This window comes from Helobdella robusta (assembly GCF_000326865.2).
Source record: "Helobdella robusta unplaced genomic scaffold HELROscaffold_1, whole genome shotgun sequence".
Taxonomy (NCBI): domain Eukaryota; kingdom Metazoa; phylum Annelida; class Clitellata; order Rhynchobdellida; family Glossiphoniidae; genus Helobdella; species Helobdella robusta.
Genome location: NW_008703570.1, coordinates 13473458 through 13490300, shown reverse-complemented (window position 1 = coordinate 13490300; position 16843 = coordinate 13473458). Strand labels below are relative to the sequence as shown.

The window sequence follows — 16843 nt, the reverse complement described above, 5'->3', positions numbered from 1 at the left end:
GTGCCTTCCACCTTTTTCAGTGCCCCCCTCACACCACTACATCTCTTATGCACCCATTTCTGACATCCTATACACAATACCGAGTTAGCCTTCACTCTCCTATCACATACCCCACAGGGGTCTATTTTACTTATCACTCGTTCCCCACCTTCCCCACTCACCATTACCTTCGTCTTACCAATATTAACTTTTAACCCTTTCTTTTCAATAACACTTTTCCATCTGTCAAATTTTAACTGCTATTCTTCCATGCTATCAGCCATCAAGACTAAATCATCTGCATACAAAATCTCAAATAACAACCCCTCCATTATGTTTCCACACACAACATCCATCACAATTGCAAACAGAAACGGTGATAACACTGATCCTTGATGCACTCCTACCTTAACACTAAAAGCGTCCGACATCCCCCTTCCAACCCTCACCTTTGTCTTTGCCCCTTCATACAGCTGCATCACAGCTTTAACAAGTTTCTCATTCACTCCTTTCTTCCTCAACGCCCATTCAATGACCTTCCTCGGTACTCGATCAAAAGCCTTTTCTAGATCCACAAAACACATGTACAATCTTCGTTTCTTCTTTCTATAATTCTCCTGCAACATTCTCGCCATGAACAACGCATCCACCGTTCGCCTACCAGGCATAAACCCACACTGCATTTCATTAACTGTCACCATACTTCTCAACCTCCTCTCAAGCACCCTCTCCACTACCTTCATTCCGTGCTCTAGTAATTTCACACCCCTGTATGACCCACAATCTCTCACATCTCCTTTGCCCTTATACAACGGCACCAACACACTGTGCCGCCAATCCTCAGGTATACCTTCATCATCAAACATACTGTTAGCAATTCTAAATTAATAGTTTTATGTTTTCACGAATGGATAGATTTATGAATGAACTGGGTGAATGGCTGATTAAATGAATGAATCCATGATTGATAAAATGAATGAATGAGTGAATGAATGAATGGATGGATGGATGAATGAATGAATGAATGAATTAGTGTTTTTATCTTCATCCAGGTATGCTAACTATCACAGACTTCATCAAGATACTCTACAGATACCATAGGGCTGGTGAGGTAAGTGATGATAATTGATATAAATTGAATGAGTGAATGAATGGGTGAATGAATGGATGAGTGAATGAATGAAAAAAAGAACGAATTAATGATCATTGATTAACTTTCAGATTGGAGTCGAAGATGTTGAAAATGACACCATCTGCAAGTGGAAATGTTTGTTTTATTATTATTATTATTAATTATTAATTGTTATTGTTATTATTTTTATTATTATTTATTAATTGTTATTATTATTTTCATTACTATTATTATTATTATTAATTATTATTGTTATGCATTTTTAGCATTGCTTATTATGATTGTAGTCTTGATCATCATCGTCGTCATTCGAATCGCTTTTTAAAATCATTACATTTCTCATGACCAACTCATCAGCTAACATTCAATCAATCATCAACCAATTCATCTATTCATTGGTCCATTCATTCATTCGATCATTCAACCAATCATCTACCGGGTAGTTTTATATTCAGCCAATCATAATCTATCAGCTAATTAGCATTAACCAATCATATTGACAGCTGTTTTTAATTCGAGCAATCTCATTAGCTGCTGTCCAGAGGATTCACTGTTTACAGCTTTGAAGCTACTCTGCCAAAATAGGGTGAGTGGCTATGATGTGATGGAGAAAGAGAAGAGAGCCAGAGAGAGAGAGAGAGAGAGAGAGAGAGAGAGAGAGAGAGAGAGAGAGAGAGAGAGAGAGAGAGAGAGAGAGAATGAGTGAAATTTGAATGAAGAGAGAGGGAAAGAGAGAGAGAGAAATAGAGTGATTTGATACGTATGAATTTGGATTGATGGTATAATGTTTATGATGACGTGATTAAAATCACCATGATGAATCAAGAATGACACTAGTGTTACGTTAATGATTACGATTACTAAGATGACGACGATTGTGGATTATGATGTCATTGTTGACGATAGCTATGCGAACGCACACAAACACACACACGCCCACACACACACGTATACGTACACACACGTACACAGACACACACGCACACAGACACACATACACATTTTTAGGTACATAGACTGCTTGTTATAGACAGCAAGTTAGGCAATCCAATCAACATCCTCACCCACAAGCGAATCCTGAAGTTCATTCACCTCCACGTACGTTTAATTGATTCCGTCGTCGTCATCATTTTTTTTCCTTGTCATCAGCACCGTCTTCTTCATCATCATCTTCTTTATCATCATCTTCTTTATCATCATCTTTTTCATCACCATCTTCTTCATCATCATCTTTTTCATCATCATCTTCTTTTTCACCATCTTCTTCATCATCATCTTCTTCATCGTCATTGTAGTAAGTACCCGCTTGTGAAAATATAATTTAAGAAGTCTGGCGCCTTTTGAAAGATTTTCATTTGATGAGATGAAGGAAAATTAAATAACGAAATAATTACTTTCCAATAATAACTTGCGTTTTCCTTTGGAATCCATCTTCTGTCACTCCACTGCAATCTTTGATGGGGTGTAAAATTTCGAATGATTTTTAAAATATCAACGAAGGACTCCCATCTATTTCCTTCCCGTTGAAAGTAAAGTTCTAAAAAAATTTTGATGACGTCATCTTCGTCAAGAAAAAAATGTTACTCTTTTTCCAACTCTTTTCGTCTCCGCACTGGATGGGATCATCTCGTAGTTTTGCAACAAGGGCATCTGCTTCGCTAGTTAAACATACACATCATCTCAGCAGTTCCTTGATGAAAGGAATTCAGTTGTACTTTTAAATACATCTGTGGAATATATATTTTCACATCTATCCAGTTTATCGGAGTGATACATCATTTTTTGGGTAGTAAATAAATGCCTCTTGCTAGAAACTTCGCATCGTCTTGTTGCTATTGCAGAATTGTCTCGAAACATAATCTCATCATCGCTATTATTATTATTATTATTATTTATTATTATTGTTATTATTGATGTTGTTGTTATTATTGTCATCAGATGAAAACAATCCCGGAGCCAGACTTTATGAACTCTCCCATCTCATCCATCCAAACTGCCACTACAAAAAATGTTTCCACGGTTGGTTGGTTGATTGAGTGGTTTATTTGATTGGTTGGTCACTGGTTAAATTCTTCCACGGGTGGTTGGTTAGCTGATTGGTTGGCTGATTGATTGATTGCTTAAGTGATTGGTTGGTCACTGGCTAAATGATTGGTCGGTTGATTGGTTAGATGTTTCGTAACAGTTTAGTTTTGTTTGACTGAGTTTCATGTAACTCCAATCATTGAACAATCAATCGGTCAATTAGACAGTCAATTAACTCATCAATCAACCAATCAATCAACCAATCAATCAACCAATCAACTAACCAATCAACCAATCAATCAACCAATCAATCAACCAATCAACCAACCAATCAGATAACGTACAGCACGAGACTGATAAACGTGCTGAGGTTATTCATAGAACACCACATCTCAGCCGTGCCTGTGGTTGACGAGCGTGGAAAGTTGATTGATGTCTTCGCTAAGTTCGATTTCTCAGTTAGTTAGTTTGTTTCTGTGTGTGTGTTTGTATGTTTGTCTGCGTTTGTATGTTTGTCTGTGTTTGTTTGTTTGTCTGTGTGTGTGTGTGGTGTGTGTGTGTAAGTGAGTTTAAAATGGCTCTTACATAAAGGCCCAGGATATGTGCGTGTTTGTATACATGTGTATGTGTATGCATGTTGGTATGTATGAATTTGTATGTTTAAATTAGTGTATGTATGTATGTATGTATGTATGTATGTATGTATGTATGTATGTATGTATGTATGTATGTATGTATGTATGTATGTATGTATGTATTTAGGTCCTCTTCTATTCATAATCTTCATGAACGATTTTCAACATGCAACTGATGCAAATCACCTTCTATATGCAGATGCCACTAACATCTTCTTCCCAACTAAAGACCCATTGAAAGAAGTAGAATACATCAATAAAAGTCTTCAAAATATATCAACCTGGTTTATCAAAAATAAATTAATAGTAAATTATTCTAAATGTAATTACATTATTTTTGGTCCGAAAATTTTAACAAATATTATACCTAACCTAGACATAAAAATGAACAATATTTCTATTCCTCGCTCAACCAGCGCAAAATTCCTTGGAGTAACAATCAAGGACAATCTTTCTTGGGATATTCACATAGATACTATGTCTAAAAGAATATGCAAAACCCTAGGAGTTATAAGCAAAATTAAAAATAAATTAAATAAACCCACTCTAATTGACCTGTATTATTCGTTAATCTTTCCTCACCTCATCTACTGCAACGTAATTTGGGGAAACAGTCCTGACATTCATCTAAAACAGTTAACAAAATGCCAAAACCGATTCATCAGAATATTTAAAAATCTTCATCCTCATTGTCACACAAGTGAATATTATCTCGAGATGAAAATACTCAACATCAAAAACTTGTTCATCTACCACGTTGCAACATTCATTTTTAGATTTCTACGTCAGCAATTGCCGGCATTTTTTAGAAACTTTTTCACTTTTGGAACTTCCATTCAAGCAAGAACTACACGCCACACGCCACTTTTCTATGCTCCACCAGCCAGAATTAAAGTACTCAGCATGAGTTTGAAACATACCGGCCCAGGAATATGGGAGACGATTCCACAAGAAATTAAAGATTGTAACACTTTGCATCTTTTTAAAAATAAACTGAAAAATTTTTTAATTACGAAAAGTTCTGTTTTTCAAGGATAATAATGTATATGTATATATATGTATATAAGTGTGTACATATTTCATTAACATTGATACATTTTCTCCTATTGACAATTTTATTTTATCATTGAGAAGCAATTTTGAGCTGCACGGTGGCCGAGCCCACAAGAATTAATTTTCTTTTTTTGGTCTCCGAATCATTCATGCTTTTGTTTTGTTTGATTGAATAAAAGTGATTTGATTTGATTTGATTTGTATGTATGTATGTATGTATGTATGTATGTTAAAACCAAAACATGATGTATGTATGTATGTATGTATGTATGTATGTATGTATGAATGAATGAATGTATGTATGCATGTATGTATGTATGTATGTATGTATGCATGTATGTATGTATGTATGTATGTATGTATGTTTTCTTCAAAAATGTTTGTATTTGTATGTATCGATAGAAACTGGCGTACGACAAGCTGTACAGTGACCTTGGCAGGCCCGTCAGAGAGATCATGAGTAAGCAGAAGAGTGAAGTGAGTTTGGTTTGTTGGTTTGGTGGTTGATTGGCTGGTTAATTGATTGGTTGGTTGATTGATTGGTTGGTTGATTGATTGGTTGATTGATTGATTGTTGATTGGTTGATTGATATGTCGATTGGCTTATTATATAATTTCCAAATTATTAAATATTTATCACATGGCCAAACATTTAATCAACCAACCAACCAATTAATCTATTAATATTTTATTCAATAAACCGATGAATTTTTGAACTAGTTAATTAATTAGCCAATCAATCAATCAATCAATCAACAACCCATCCCACAGAACTCTATGAACATGCACACATGCAAGCTAACAGATACGTTGAAGACTGTTGTCGACCGGATTGTTACTGCCTCTGTAAGTCTCCTTCTCTCTCTCTCTTCTCTCTCTCTTTCTCTTTCTCTCTCTCTCACACACACACACGCACACACAAACACAACATTAAAAATACTAATTATTATAATGATAATAAATAATAGCGACAAATGTCATTATGCCAGGTACATAGGTTGATTATTGTGAACGATGATGAGGAAGTTGTTGGCGTTCTTACGCTGTCTGATTTGCTGAGACATCTTGTGCTTATTCCTATAGGTCTGTTGGTTGTTTGGTCGGTTGGTCGGTCGGTTTGTTGGTTGGTTGGTTTGTTGGTTGGTCATTTGGCTGGCTGATTAAGCAATCCATTGGTAGATTTTACTTGATTGATTGATTTGATTTGTTGATTAAACGGTTGGTTGATTGAGCAAAACAAAACACCAAAAACCAATCAATCACAACAAAAAAAAACAATCAGTCACAACCAACCGAATAATCAATCAATCAATCAATCAACCAACCAATCACAGAAAACCATCCAACCAACAAGCATCCAATGAACGAAGAGAAACTAAAAAAGTTAATGCTCACCGGAACTAGCAGCGACGATAACGATCATCATCACCATCATCATCATCTTCTTCATCCCCATCGTCATCGTCACGGTGATGGAAATGATGACGAAGACGACGATGATGAAGAGTTTCACTCGGTTTTTGAGGACGGGTGTGGCGAGAATTGCGACTGCTTGGGCGACACTCATGGAGATGACAAGAGTAGTAGTAATGTTAGGAACGAGGGTGTCAAAAATGACGTGAAAACTGGTGACGACATTGGTGATTCAGTTGGTATGTGTGGTAGTGGTAGTGATGGCGGAGGCGCTGGTGGTAGTGGAGGCGCTGGTGGTGGCGGTGATATGTTGGCTTAGTTGTGTTTTTCAAATTCTGATAGATGGCTGAATGAAGGAAAGAGCTAACGTTATGAATGAATGAATGAATGTATGAATGAATGATTGATTTATTGATTGATTTGTTAAGTTAATGATAAAATGATTGAGTATTTAACTAAAAGAATGAATCAATTAATAAATGAATGAATCAATCAATCAATCAATCAATCAATCAATGATTCACATATATCTTGTTTTTTATAAAAAAAAAAACTTAGTTTATATAAAATTTTTTTATTGTTTGGCACAAAGGTGCGGTAAATTGTAAATAAACAACATATATATATATATATATATATATATATATATATATTTCAAACATAATTATATATATATATATAACGTTAAATTAGCTATAATGATAAAACTTAAACATTGTTTGTTTGTTAGTTTGTTATGAAAGGAGATTTTAGAATTAATTTAAATAAATGCATAATACATGTTTAATATATCAGAACTTTGTTTTTAGTGGTTTTAAATAAATGAATGGTATATATATAAATGAATGAATATATATATATATAGTATTGAATACTGTATAAAATATGGTCTGTCAATATATATATATATATATATATATATATATATATATATATAAATTACATATATATATTACTTATTAGTTACATTTCAATTTTTTATCTTGGCTTGCACGAATAGCAATGTTAATATATATTTTTTTTATAAATATATATATATATATATACATATATGTAATTTAATTTTTCTTTATATCCTACAAGTATTTCGGTTATTAAATAACTTATCATATCTATGTAGCTCTTTATAATTTATTTTCAACAGTAATCTTATTACTATGGTACTGATACTGAAACTTCTACTCCTGTACTTTGCTATGCCGTACTATATACTATTATTTCTTTGGTGCTATTGTTAGCATAGATATATTTGACATGAGTTTTTCACTGTCCTACTGTATTACTGCTCAAGATGATTTTATTTTCGTTGTTGTTTTTGCTATTGTTAATGTTTTTATTATTTATTTATTTTTTTATTATAATTATTATTTGTGGTTTACGTTGTTATATACTACTACTACTACTACTACTACTACTACTACTACTACTACTACTACTACTACTACTACTTATTACTGCTGCTGATTCCATATATTGTTGTTCAACGCAATGATTTATTATGCAACAACGACAGCAACAACAAAACAACATAAACAGTGATTTTAGCAGTTGTTACAACATTTAAAAGGTTTAAGAAGGTTAAAGGTTACACTCTCTTTTGCATTTGCTTCAGAGGTTTCAACGACAAACACACACAGCGTATATGAATGCGCGTGCAAACCACGCATCATACACATTGCATATGATAGGCGGGGATCTCTTTGTATTCGAACCCGGTCACTGCATCAGCAAGACCAGGCGCCTTTAACCATTGACCGACAACAACATCAACATTGATTATAGCAGTCATTACAACACCAACAACATATTTAGTCTATTCAATTATTTATTATGTGTTAATTTAATTGAATTATTTTTGTAAAAACATTTTTTATTTTATTTTTTTCGTCACAATATGCGATCTACTCGTGATGTTAATTACTAATTATAATTTAATATAATTGAAATGATTTTCATAGTTTAATTAATTAATTTAATCAATTAATTATTTAAATTTAATTAATAATTTAATATTTTTTACGTTTTGATTTAAAAAATTATTTGACAGCATTATACATACTACATAAAATAAATTGATGATAATTCGTACGAACAAAATATTTTAGCGTCTATTTATTTAAATATAGTATAAGGAAATATACATATATCCAAATATATATAAAGTATATACAAATACAAGTATACAAATCTATATATATATATATATACTATATATATATATATACTATATATATATATATATATAGAGAGAGAGAGATAGTATAAATTCTCTTTAACCTTTTAAGAAGTACTCTTCAATTTTACTTAGTGTACAATCCTTTATTGTACACATATGTGTGCCATTAGCTTGTAACGTATGTATATTCTTTTTATCTTTAGATTTGTTTTATCTTTAGATACATTTTATCTTTAGATGAATTCTATCTTTAGATATATTCTATCTTTAGATGTATTCTATTCTTAGATGAATTCTATCTTTAGATATATTCTATCTTTAGATACATTTTATCTTTAGAAAAATTCTATCTTTAGATATATTCTACCTTTAGATGTATTCTATATTTACATGAATTCTATCTTTATTCTATCTATCTATTATTTTCTAAATTTCTATTTAATTTAATTATTTTCTAAATTTCTATTAAATTTCTAATGTTCTAAATTCTATCTTTATTCTATCTTTAGATATATTCTATATTCACATGAATTCTATCTTTAGATGTATTTTATTCTTAGACATTTCCTTTTTCAGGATTGTTAGAACTTTTTTAAAATTTCAGACAATCATATTTCAGTTGGCAATTTTAAAAAATTTTAGTGGTGTCAAAGATGCTTTTTTTCAGTTTTTAAGACAAATGGTGATTTTTTTTATTGCGTGAATATGTAAAAGATGTTAATATTATTATGTGTAATGTTATCATTATTAATATTATTATTATTATTACTTAAATCGTTATTATTTTCGAAAGTTTTTTTTTATTTCCGTTATAAATTTATTTTTAATTCTAACAAAACTTGGGTACTCCTATAACATGCTATACAATATATAATGTCATTTTTCAAAATTCAAAATTGATATATTTGTTCGCGCACACACACACACACACACTCACACACACATATGTGTATATATATTTATATATACTTTGGGTTTAGACTATCCTAAATACAGATACGCCGAAAACGCAGTGATCTTCATAAATAATTGTGTTTATGATAGTCTAAACCCAAAATTTCGATCAAGGACATGGACTGGACTAAATGCGTCGTCACTGATGAAAGAAGTGACGTTAACTCTAATCTCAATAATGAACTTAGAGAAAAAAAACGCCTAAAACGCAGTGATCTTTATAAATATATATATATATATATATATATATATATATATATATATATATACACGTTTACTGCTAACTTTGGAGTTAATTGTTACCAAAAATCTCAATCAATCACCCGTCAATCAGTTCGATCATTAACTACACCACATGAATAACTTTTTCTTACGTTTTTTGTTTATTTAACACACACACGCGCGCGCGCGCGCAAACACACACGCATAAATATATATATTTTATATGTGTATATACGTTTTACTATTTTATTATTAGCTTAATTAATTTCACATTGTTTTAAACAATGAGTTTTTTTTTCTATTAAATATTTGTTCGTTGATTTTTAATGCGCGGAATGTTTTTAATTTGCCTTTAAACATAAATCATGGGAGTTAATTAATTAATTAATTATCTATTTAATTGAATATTTTATCCAAACTAATTTTCTTCCCTCGCTTTTGAACTGTCATCATCAGTGCGAATATCTTTAGCTAGATTACCTTCTCGTTATTGATGTTGTTGTTTTAACTATTATTAATGTAACTGTTAATGTAACTAATGTAGCATGTTATAACATGATATAACAATTTAAACTTTGAAAGGCAATATGCGTGTTGTAAGCCAAATATGTATGCATGATGTCTGATGTATGTTGTAATGTCTGTATATATATATATATATATATATATATATTTTTTGTAATTTTTGACTTGAAAGTTTGATGAAATAATAAAAAAAAGTTTAACAAAATTGAATGCCATGATCTCTAAGGAACCTCATCTGAATGTTTTAGCGGCTAGCAAACGGTTTTCACTTCGTAGGTTTAATTAAGTGCTTGCACATGAAATCGAAGTTATCTTTAATCTGACATGACGTTCGCCCCGAAATATTTTTGTTTTAAAGGATAATGTCCTTCAGCATATTCCAAAATATCTTTCATAACATGTTGAAAGATATAAAAACGTACCCACTTTTTACCTCATTTTTCGATTGAAAATGATTTGTTCTTACAAGCTAGAATCGTCCTTACTCTAAACTAGGTGACCACTTTTTGAACTTTTGTCATTTCTTTCAACATGGAAAATATATAAATTATTATATACAAATATATTCACAATATCTGAAGGACGAAAATATGCTAAAATAAAATTTGAAAAGAGAAATATGAAAGAATTGGTCGCAATGAACGAAATTAATTTCTCGTATCGGATCAGCCATCATCTGATTTAATCTTCTTAGCAGATGGTATCATTTCTTCATTAGCACCATCCTCTTCCTCATCTTCAGTCGATCGTTTTCCACTTCCTGTTTCCTGCTCCAGCATTCTTTTTTCGTGTAGTTTCTTTGCCCGTTCCCAGATGACATTCACTTCATTATCCACTTCCTTCAAATACCTTATGTACATGTTCCTCATCTCTATACAGTTGGCTCTTCCTGCACTTCTATATCTACTGAATGAGTAGTTTTCTTCCTGTTTGTACTCGCTGGTTGAAATTTCGTTTGTGGGATGACAACCTTGAATGTTGCAGTCGTGTTCTTTATCAGTGTGAAACTTCAGTTTTCGTCTGCATTTGAGGAAAGGACGCTTGCGGAACGAAATACTTTTTTTATTTTCTTTCATTTCGTGATAAACTTTTGAGATGGAGTATTCTTGATGTACAACGGCTTGGAGGCAAGTTTGTTTTTGTTCGCAGTCGAGTGAAGAATTTACTTCTTCGGTTGATGACATCTTTCTCAAAACTTTTTGCAGTTGTAGATGTAGATTTTGTGTAGATGGATTTTCAGGTATTTCTTGGTGTTGGTTTGTGGCAAAGTTCAAACTCTTATTTGGAAATTATGGCCTGTTTGACTTGCCAAATTGTTATTAAGTCTGAATCGAATTGAATTGTTTATCTTCAAATTTAAAGATCTCATAGAATTCTAGATGTCGTTGAATTCGAGTGATGCTTGTCTGTCGGCTTTCCGGAGATTTTGAACTATTGTTGTGCCAACCCTGCTTTTGTAGATATCTAAAAGCTAGTCAACTTATATGTATATATATCTACATACCCACATATATATATGTGTGTGTGGGTGGGTGTATGTGTGTTATATAACACCTTTCATTCATTTGCCAACCATGTTTTACGTTATTGACACTATGACACGTCATAAAATAATTATAACTAGACAGTGATTGATCGGTCAAAAAGGAAGGTGTGAACATTAGGTACACCAATTATGAACTTTGATGATGGGTTGACACGTATTGAATCTTCACAAAGAAATTAAATCGATATGATGTTGTTGTTGTTGTTGATGTTGTTGAGTGCTAGTTGTTGCGTCGGTGATGATGACAACGATGATGATGGGGATGTAATCTTGTCGTTTTTTCGATGTTGACGATTAAATTCCTTTGTAACGAACGTTGTAGGGCTATTAAGTTAGAAATTGAAAGGAATGCTTGAAAGTTATAATGAAGTTAATTATTTTTAACTATTACTGAATAGTCAATAGTCAATTTGTGTGTGTGTGTATGTATGTGTGTGTGTTTATGTATGTATGTGTGTGTGTGTGTGCGCGCGTGTGTGAAAATGATTTTACTGACGAATTTCACATAAATTTTATTTTATCGGCTAAATCAAAAATACCTGTTGAAGGATTAGATAAACCACTTGAAAATAAATCTCACCCGGTACTGATGATTGTGGTTTTTAGGACGTCTGATTAGTCAATTAATTAATTATTTGATTAATTGATAATTAATTGATTGGTTGGATGTTTTATAGCTGACAATATCGTTTATTTCCTGTTATATCTTTCTGATAATTTGTTATTTTCTTTGTTTGTTTTTCTAATCAATACTGGATACATATTTATGAATGTATGGATGGATGGATGGGCGGTTGGTTGGTTGGTTGGATGGATAGATGGATGATACATAGATACAGATGTGAATCTTTCAATAACAAATTTTGTCACCTGTTTGCAAAAAATGGCAAATATGTATATTATTTATAATAACTACTGAATTACCCATAAAAACTGAACTGTACTACATCACTTGGAAGAGTTTCTGTCGACAATATCAACACTCTTTATTTCACCAAAAATAAATGGATGACCAGTTTTTAATAATGACAATTTTAAACATGATTCAAGTTAGGACACCTAGCTTTAGTGTCATTCATTGATAGATAGAATCAGGAATATAGTGAATAAGTCAGAAATGTCAGAAATAACTTTAGTTCAATTTACCTTCCAAACAAACTTATGATTTTCTTGTTTTGGCAAAGTTTGTAACGAAAAGAAAAAGTTAGCGCGTACATTATTATAAATTGTATATTGTATATATCTAATATATATATATATATATATTTTATATAAATAAATATATATATAAAAACTGTTAGAATATTTATAGTTTTTTTACTTTTATAATTTTCCTGTTAATTTTTGTGCTAACTTAAATTGCAGAAATGATAAAGTAAACAAATATATTTTTTTTTATTTAGTTGCCTTAAAATAGTTTCATAAAGTAAAATTTGCGTAAAATGAGAAAAAGACAATAAAATTAAAAAGGTGAAATAATGAATTTCAAAGCGTACTTCATTTGGGGATGCGGCTTGTTATTTTTCCTGTTCGTGAACTTACGACTGGACGAGAAGGTTCTATGGTCGTGGTTCGTCGTCTTCGTTCCCATGTGGAACATGGACGCCATCATCATTTTTCTGCCGCTCTTCTTTTTCATCAAACAACGAAGGAGATGGAAGTCACATGACCTCTTAAAATTTGTAGGTGTCTGCCTGCTTCGTTTTGCCTCTCACTACTAATCCTAATACTAAATACATAATATAATTATAATAAATAATACTACTACTACTAATTATTATACTACTACTTTATATATATTTTTTGTTGGTTGCTGATTATTGGTGTTTTTTATTCATTGCACTGCTCTCTTTACCTTTATTTTACATTTAGTTTCTTTAGTTGCACTGGCATAGCTAACTTAGTAAAAGTAAACCCATGGTGTTGATGAACTATTTGAACTTGTAACATTTTAAATTTATTTAAGTTAGTGAGATTGTTTCAACTATTTTTTTAACTAAAATCTTAAAATAAAGTACTGCCAGATTTAATATTATAATTAGTAGTTTCAGTGTGCAGTAAAGGATCTGTTTTGTATATTATTGATGTTCAGCTAGCAACCATCACTTGACTAGTAAATAGCTTCACTGTAATTTTTTTTCTCAAATCAATCTTACATTTGTTTATTACTGAATCTATATCTTAAGAACAAATTTATCGGTTAATTTATAATTTTATATCAATTGGTTGGTTAAAACATAACCACCGAAAACAGGCATTCTACATTGTAATGGTCCTACTAAAAGTCACAGCCCAACTCTTAATATGCTTAAGGTTGGAGGGTTACAAAATCCGATCATACTACGTCATGGCACCCGTCTGGGTCTGCCTCTCTGCCCTCTCGTTCGACCTTGCCACTTTCCTAAGAGCCCACTGGAAGATGATGGCTGCTGCTGCAGAAAATTTGGCTTGTCCTGCACTGTTAACACGTTCATAGTATATAAATACACACACACACACACACACACATAAATATTTGTATACATGTATGCGTGTGTTTTATGTGTGTTCTACTCTTCATGAGTTGTTAACTTTATTTGGCTGATTATGATGAGATAAAAACTTTCATTAACTTTTCTCAATAAAAATGTTTTTAAAATGAGAATGTTCTAAGCTTGGAGTAATAAAATTGATTGAAATATGAATTGTGGTGGACTGTGGCGTGGAGTGGAATCATCTACCTACCTACCTACAACTAGAACGTTCATATATACATGTCACCTTTTCACACTGATTTGATAACAGTGTGATTGTATGAATGGATGAACAAATAAAACGAACTGATTAATTAATGAATGAATAAATGAATGGATGGATGTTTGATATACGCATTGACAATACAATGTACTTAATGTTTCATGTAGTGCAGTTTAATGTAGCCCCTTTCTCACTCTCTCCTTCCTTCTTTCTCCTCTCTCTCTCTCTTCTCTCTCTCTCACACATACATTCATTGATGTTTTCTTATGTGAAATTAAATGCACAGGCGTAAAAGTTGTTGTCTCCATCTTTAATCCTAAACTCTATGCGACCTGCAAAAAGAAACAAGATGTGCGTTTGCGTTTGTCTCTCTCTCTCTCAATTAATTAATTAAATAAATCAATTAATTGACTAATTGATTAATTAATTAATTAGTTGATTGATTAAACCATAAAATTTTCAAATAAAACAAAATCATATTCAGCAAAGTTGTTCATCTATTTGTTATTTGTAGACATGTGCTAACAGAAATGTTTCAATATCATAACAAATTCGTTAGTTTATCATCGTACAGCGTTAAAATTGATTACAGTAAAATTATTAGTTAATTAATTAATCAACCAATCAGTTTTGTGTGCATCTATCAATTATGGTGAACATTAAATGACTAAGGTAAATTAAAATACATTAAGATTTGCCTGAACGTACGTACGTACATACAAATATACATACATATAAATACATACATTCATACAACATACATAAAAAAATAAATAAATACATACATACATACAAAAATAAATACATATATGCATACATACGCACGGATTTATAGACAATGTCTTTAAACAATACATCAACGAATATGTAATTGCATTTCAGAAAAAAGGCTTATCATTATTAAATCTATAATTGAATTAATTTAGCGAATAATAGGTAATTAAATTATTTCGGACATCAAAAAATGAATGAATGAATAAGCATATAAATAAACGAATGAATGAATGAAAAAATGAACGTATGACAAATTGAATGAATAAGATACTCAGTTTTTTTAAAAGGGCTAAACATTAAGAGGCTAGGAAAAATTGTTATAAATTAATTAAAAACACATAAAAAGCACATATAAATAATATATTTTCGCACATAAATACGTATATGTATATATATATGTGTGTGTGTGTGTGTGCGTGCGTGTGTGCGGTGTATAACATATAAAACATACACACGGAAACATGTATATACACATAGTGAAAAAGTGTTTAACCGTTTAAGGTCAATAAACTAAGCTAAACGAACGCGGAGTAGATTTTTTTATTATTTTTGGTCACAAGAAAACTTGAAAAAAAATATTCGTTAAACAGCTACAATATGCAAAATAGTTCAAAAGAGAGAATTCCAATCAAAATGAATGAGTGAATGTTTTTTTTCCATATAATTTCTCGCCTAACTAAATAACATGACGTCATCAATATACAAACGTGTAACCGTTAAAAACAAAACAAGCTTATACAGACAAATGAATACAAATAAAAACTTGAACACATAAACAAAAGATTAGGTATACCCATAGACAAACATATTAACGATCACATGGATCTATGCGGTACGGAGTCAGAGAAAAGGAAAAAGAAAGACAAACAGACAGACGGAGAGGGAGAAAGAGGGAGAGAGAGAAAGAAAGCGTGAAAGAGAGAAACAATGGAAAAGAGGAAGAGAAAAAAAAACAATGGAGAAAGAAAGGAAGAGAGAGAGAGAGAGAGACAGAGGAACCCAAAACACAGAAACGGAAATACGCATAGACAGAAAAAATATAAATAACATCAGCTGCGAAAAACAGAAATATAGATGTTTTCAATCTTAATGCTACGACCTTCGTTACTATGGTTATGGTATGACATCAGGATAGAAAGATTATAAATATAAACAAACAGTTACGTCAGCGTTACTTCATAAAAGTGACGATAAAAACACGCAGCACGTATGTGTATACAATGATGTATAAATTATATGAAAATATAAATGTAATAAAAATATATTACGTTGTGTGTGTGTGTGTGTGTGTGTGTGTGTGTTAGACAAGGTTTTGTATATATAATATGAAAGTATTTAATATATATTGATGTGAGGTAAAAAAGAACACTGCATATTATTAAAGACAGGTGCAACGTGAATGAAATTCGAATTGTTATTATTATTAATATTATTTATTTATTTATTTATTACATTCTCTTTTGGACTGCCGAACGAGTTTACGAGAATAGATGAACAAAAATTCCTCTGGAAAACCTTCTTTTAAAGTTATATACCAAAATAGGAAAGAAGTAAGAAAAAAAGGATAGATGGATCGATTGAACGAATGAATGAATGGGTGGGTGATTGATTGATTGAATGAATAAATGGAAGGGTGATTGATTAATTGAATGAATGAATGAATGATTGAATAG

General features: G+C 31.4%; 3 protein-coding genes across 3 annotated transcripts in view; 2 read left to right on the top strand and 1 right to left on the bottom strand.

The window, feature by feature from the left end:
- Nucleotides 1-5984, top strand: part of HELRODRAFT_62698 (hypothetical protein) — a gene marked incomplete at both ends in the record, with an annotated part of 7381 nt that extends 1397 nt beyond the window's left edge. The window contains 9 exons of the mRNA XM_009011701.1: nucleotides 1032-1090; nucleotides 1201-1246; nucleotides 1615-1697; nucleotides 2120-2209; nucleotides 3050-3130; nucleotides 3472-3570; nucleotides 5227-5326; nucleotides 5630-5670; nucleotides 5814-5984. Of these exons, the coding sequence (XP_009009949.1) occupies nucleotides 1032-1090; nucleotides 1201-1246; nucleotides 1615-1697; nucleotides 2120-2209; nucleotides 3050-3130; nucleotides 3472-3570; nucleotides 5227-5326; nucleotides 5630-5670; nucleotides 5814-5984 (770 nt within the window). The remainder of the gene's footprint in view (nucleotides 1-1031; nucleotides 1091-1200; nucleotides 1247-1614; nucleotides 1698-2119; nucleotides 2210-3049; nucleotides 3131-3471; nucleotides 3571-5226; nucleotides 5327-5629; nucleotides 5671-5813) is intronic.
- Nucleotides 5985-10779: 4795 nt separating this feature from the next.
- HELRODRAFT_159864 (hypothetical protein) lies at nucleotides 10780-11298 on the bottom strand (the record flags this gene model as incomplete). The annotated part of the gene is made up of 1 exon (XM_009011700.1): nucleotides 10780-11298. The coding sequence occupies one exon, from the start codon at nucleotides 11296-11298 to the stop codon at nucleotides 10780-10782; it is 519 nt and encodes a 172-aa protein (XP_009009948.1).
- Nucleotides 11299-13138: 1840 nt separating this feature from the next.
- Nucleotides 13139-14136, top strand: HELRODRAFT_63456 (hypothetical protein; the record flags this gene model as incomplete). The annotated part of the gene is made up of 2 exons (XM_009011699.1): nucleotides 13139-13342; nucleotides 13915-14136. The coding sequence occupies 2 exons, from the start codon at nucleotides 13139-13141 to the stop codon at nucleotides 14134-14136; spliced, it is 426 nt and encodes a 141-aa protein (XP_009009947.1).
- Between the last annotated feature and the right edge of the window lie 2707 nt (nucleotides 14137-16843).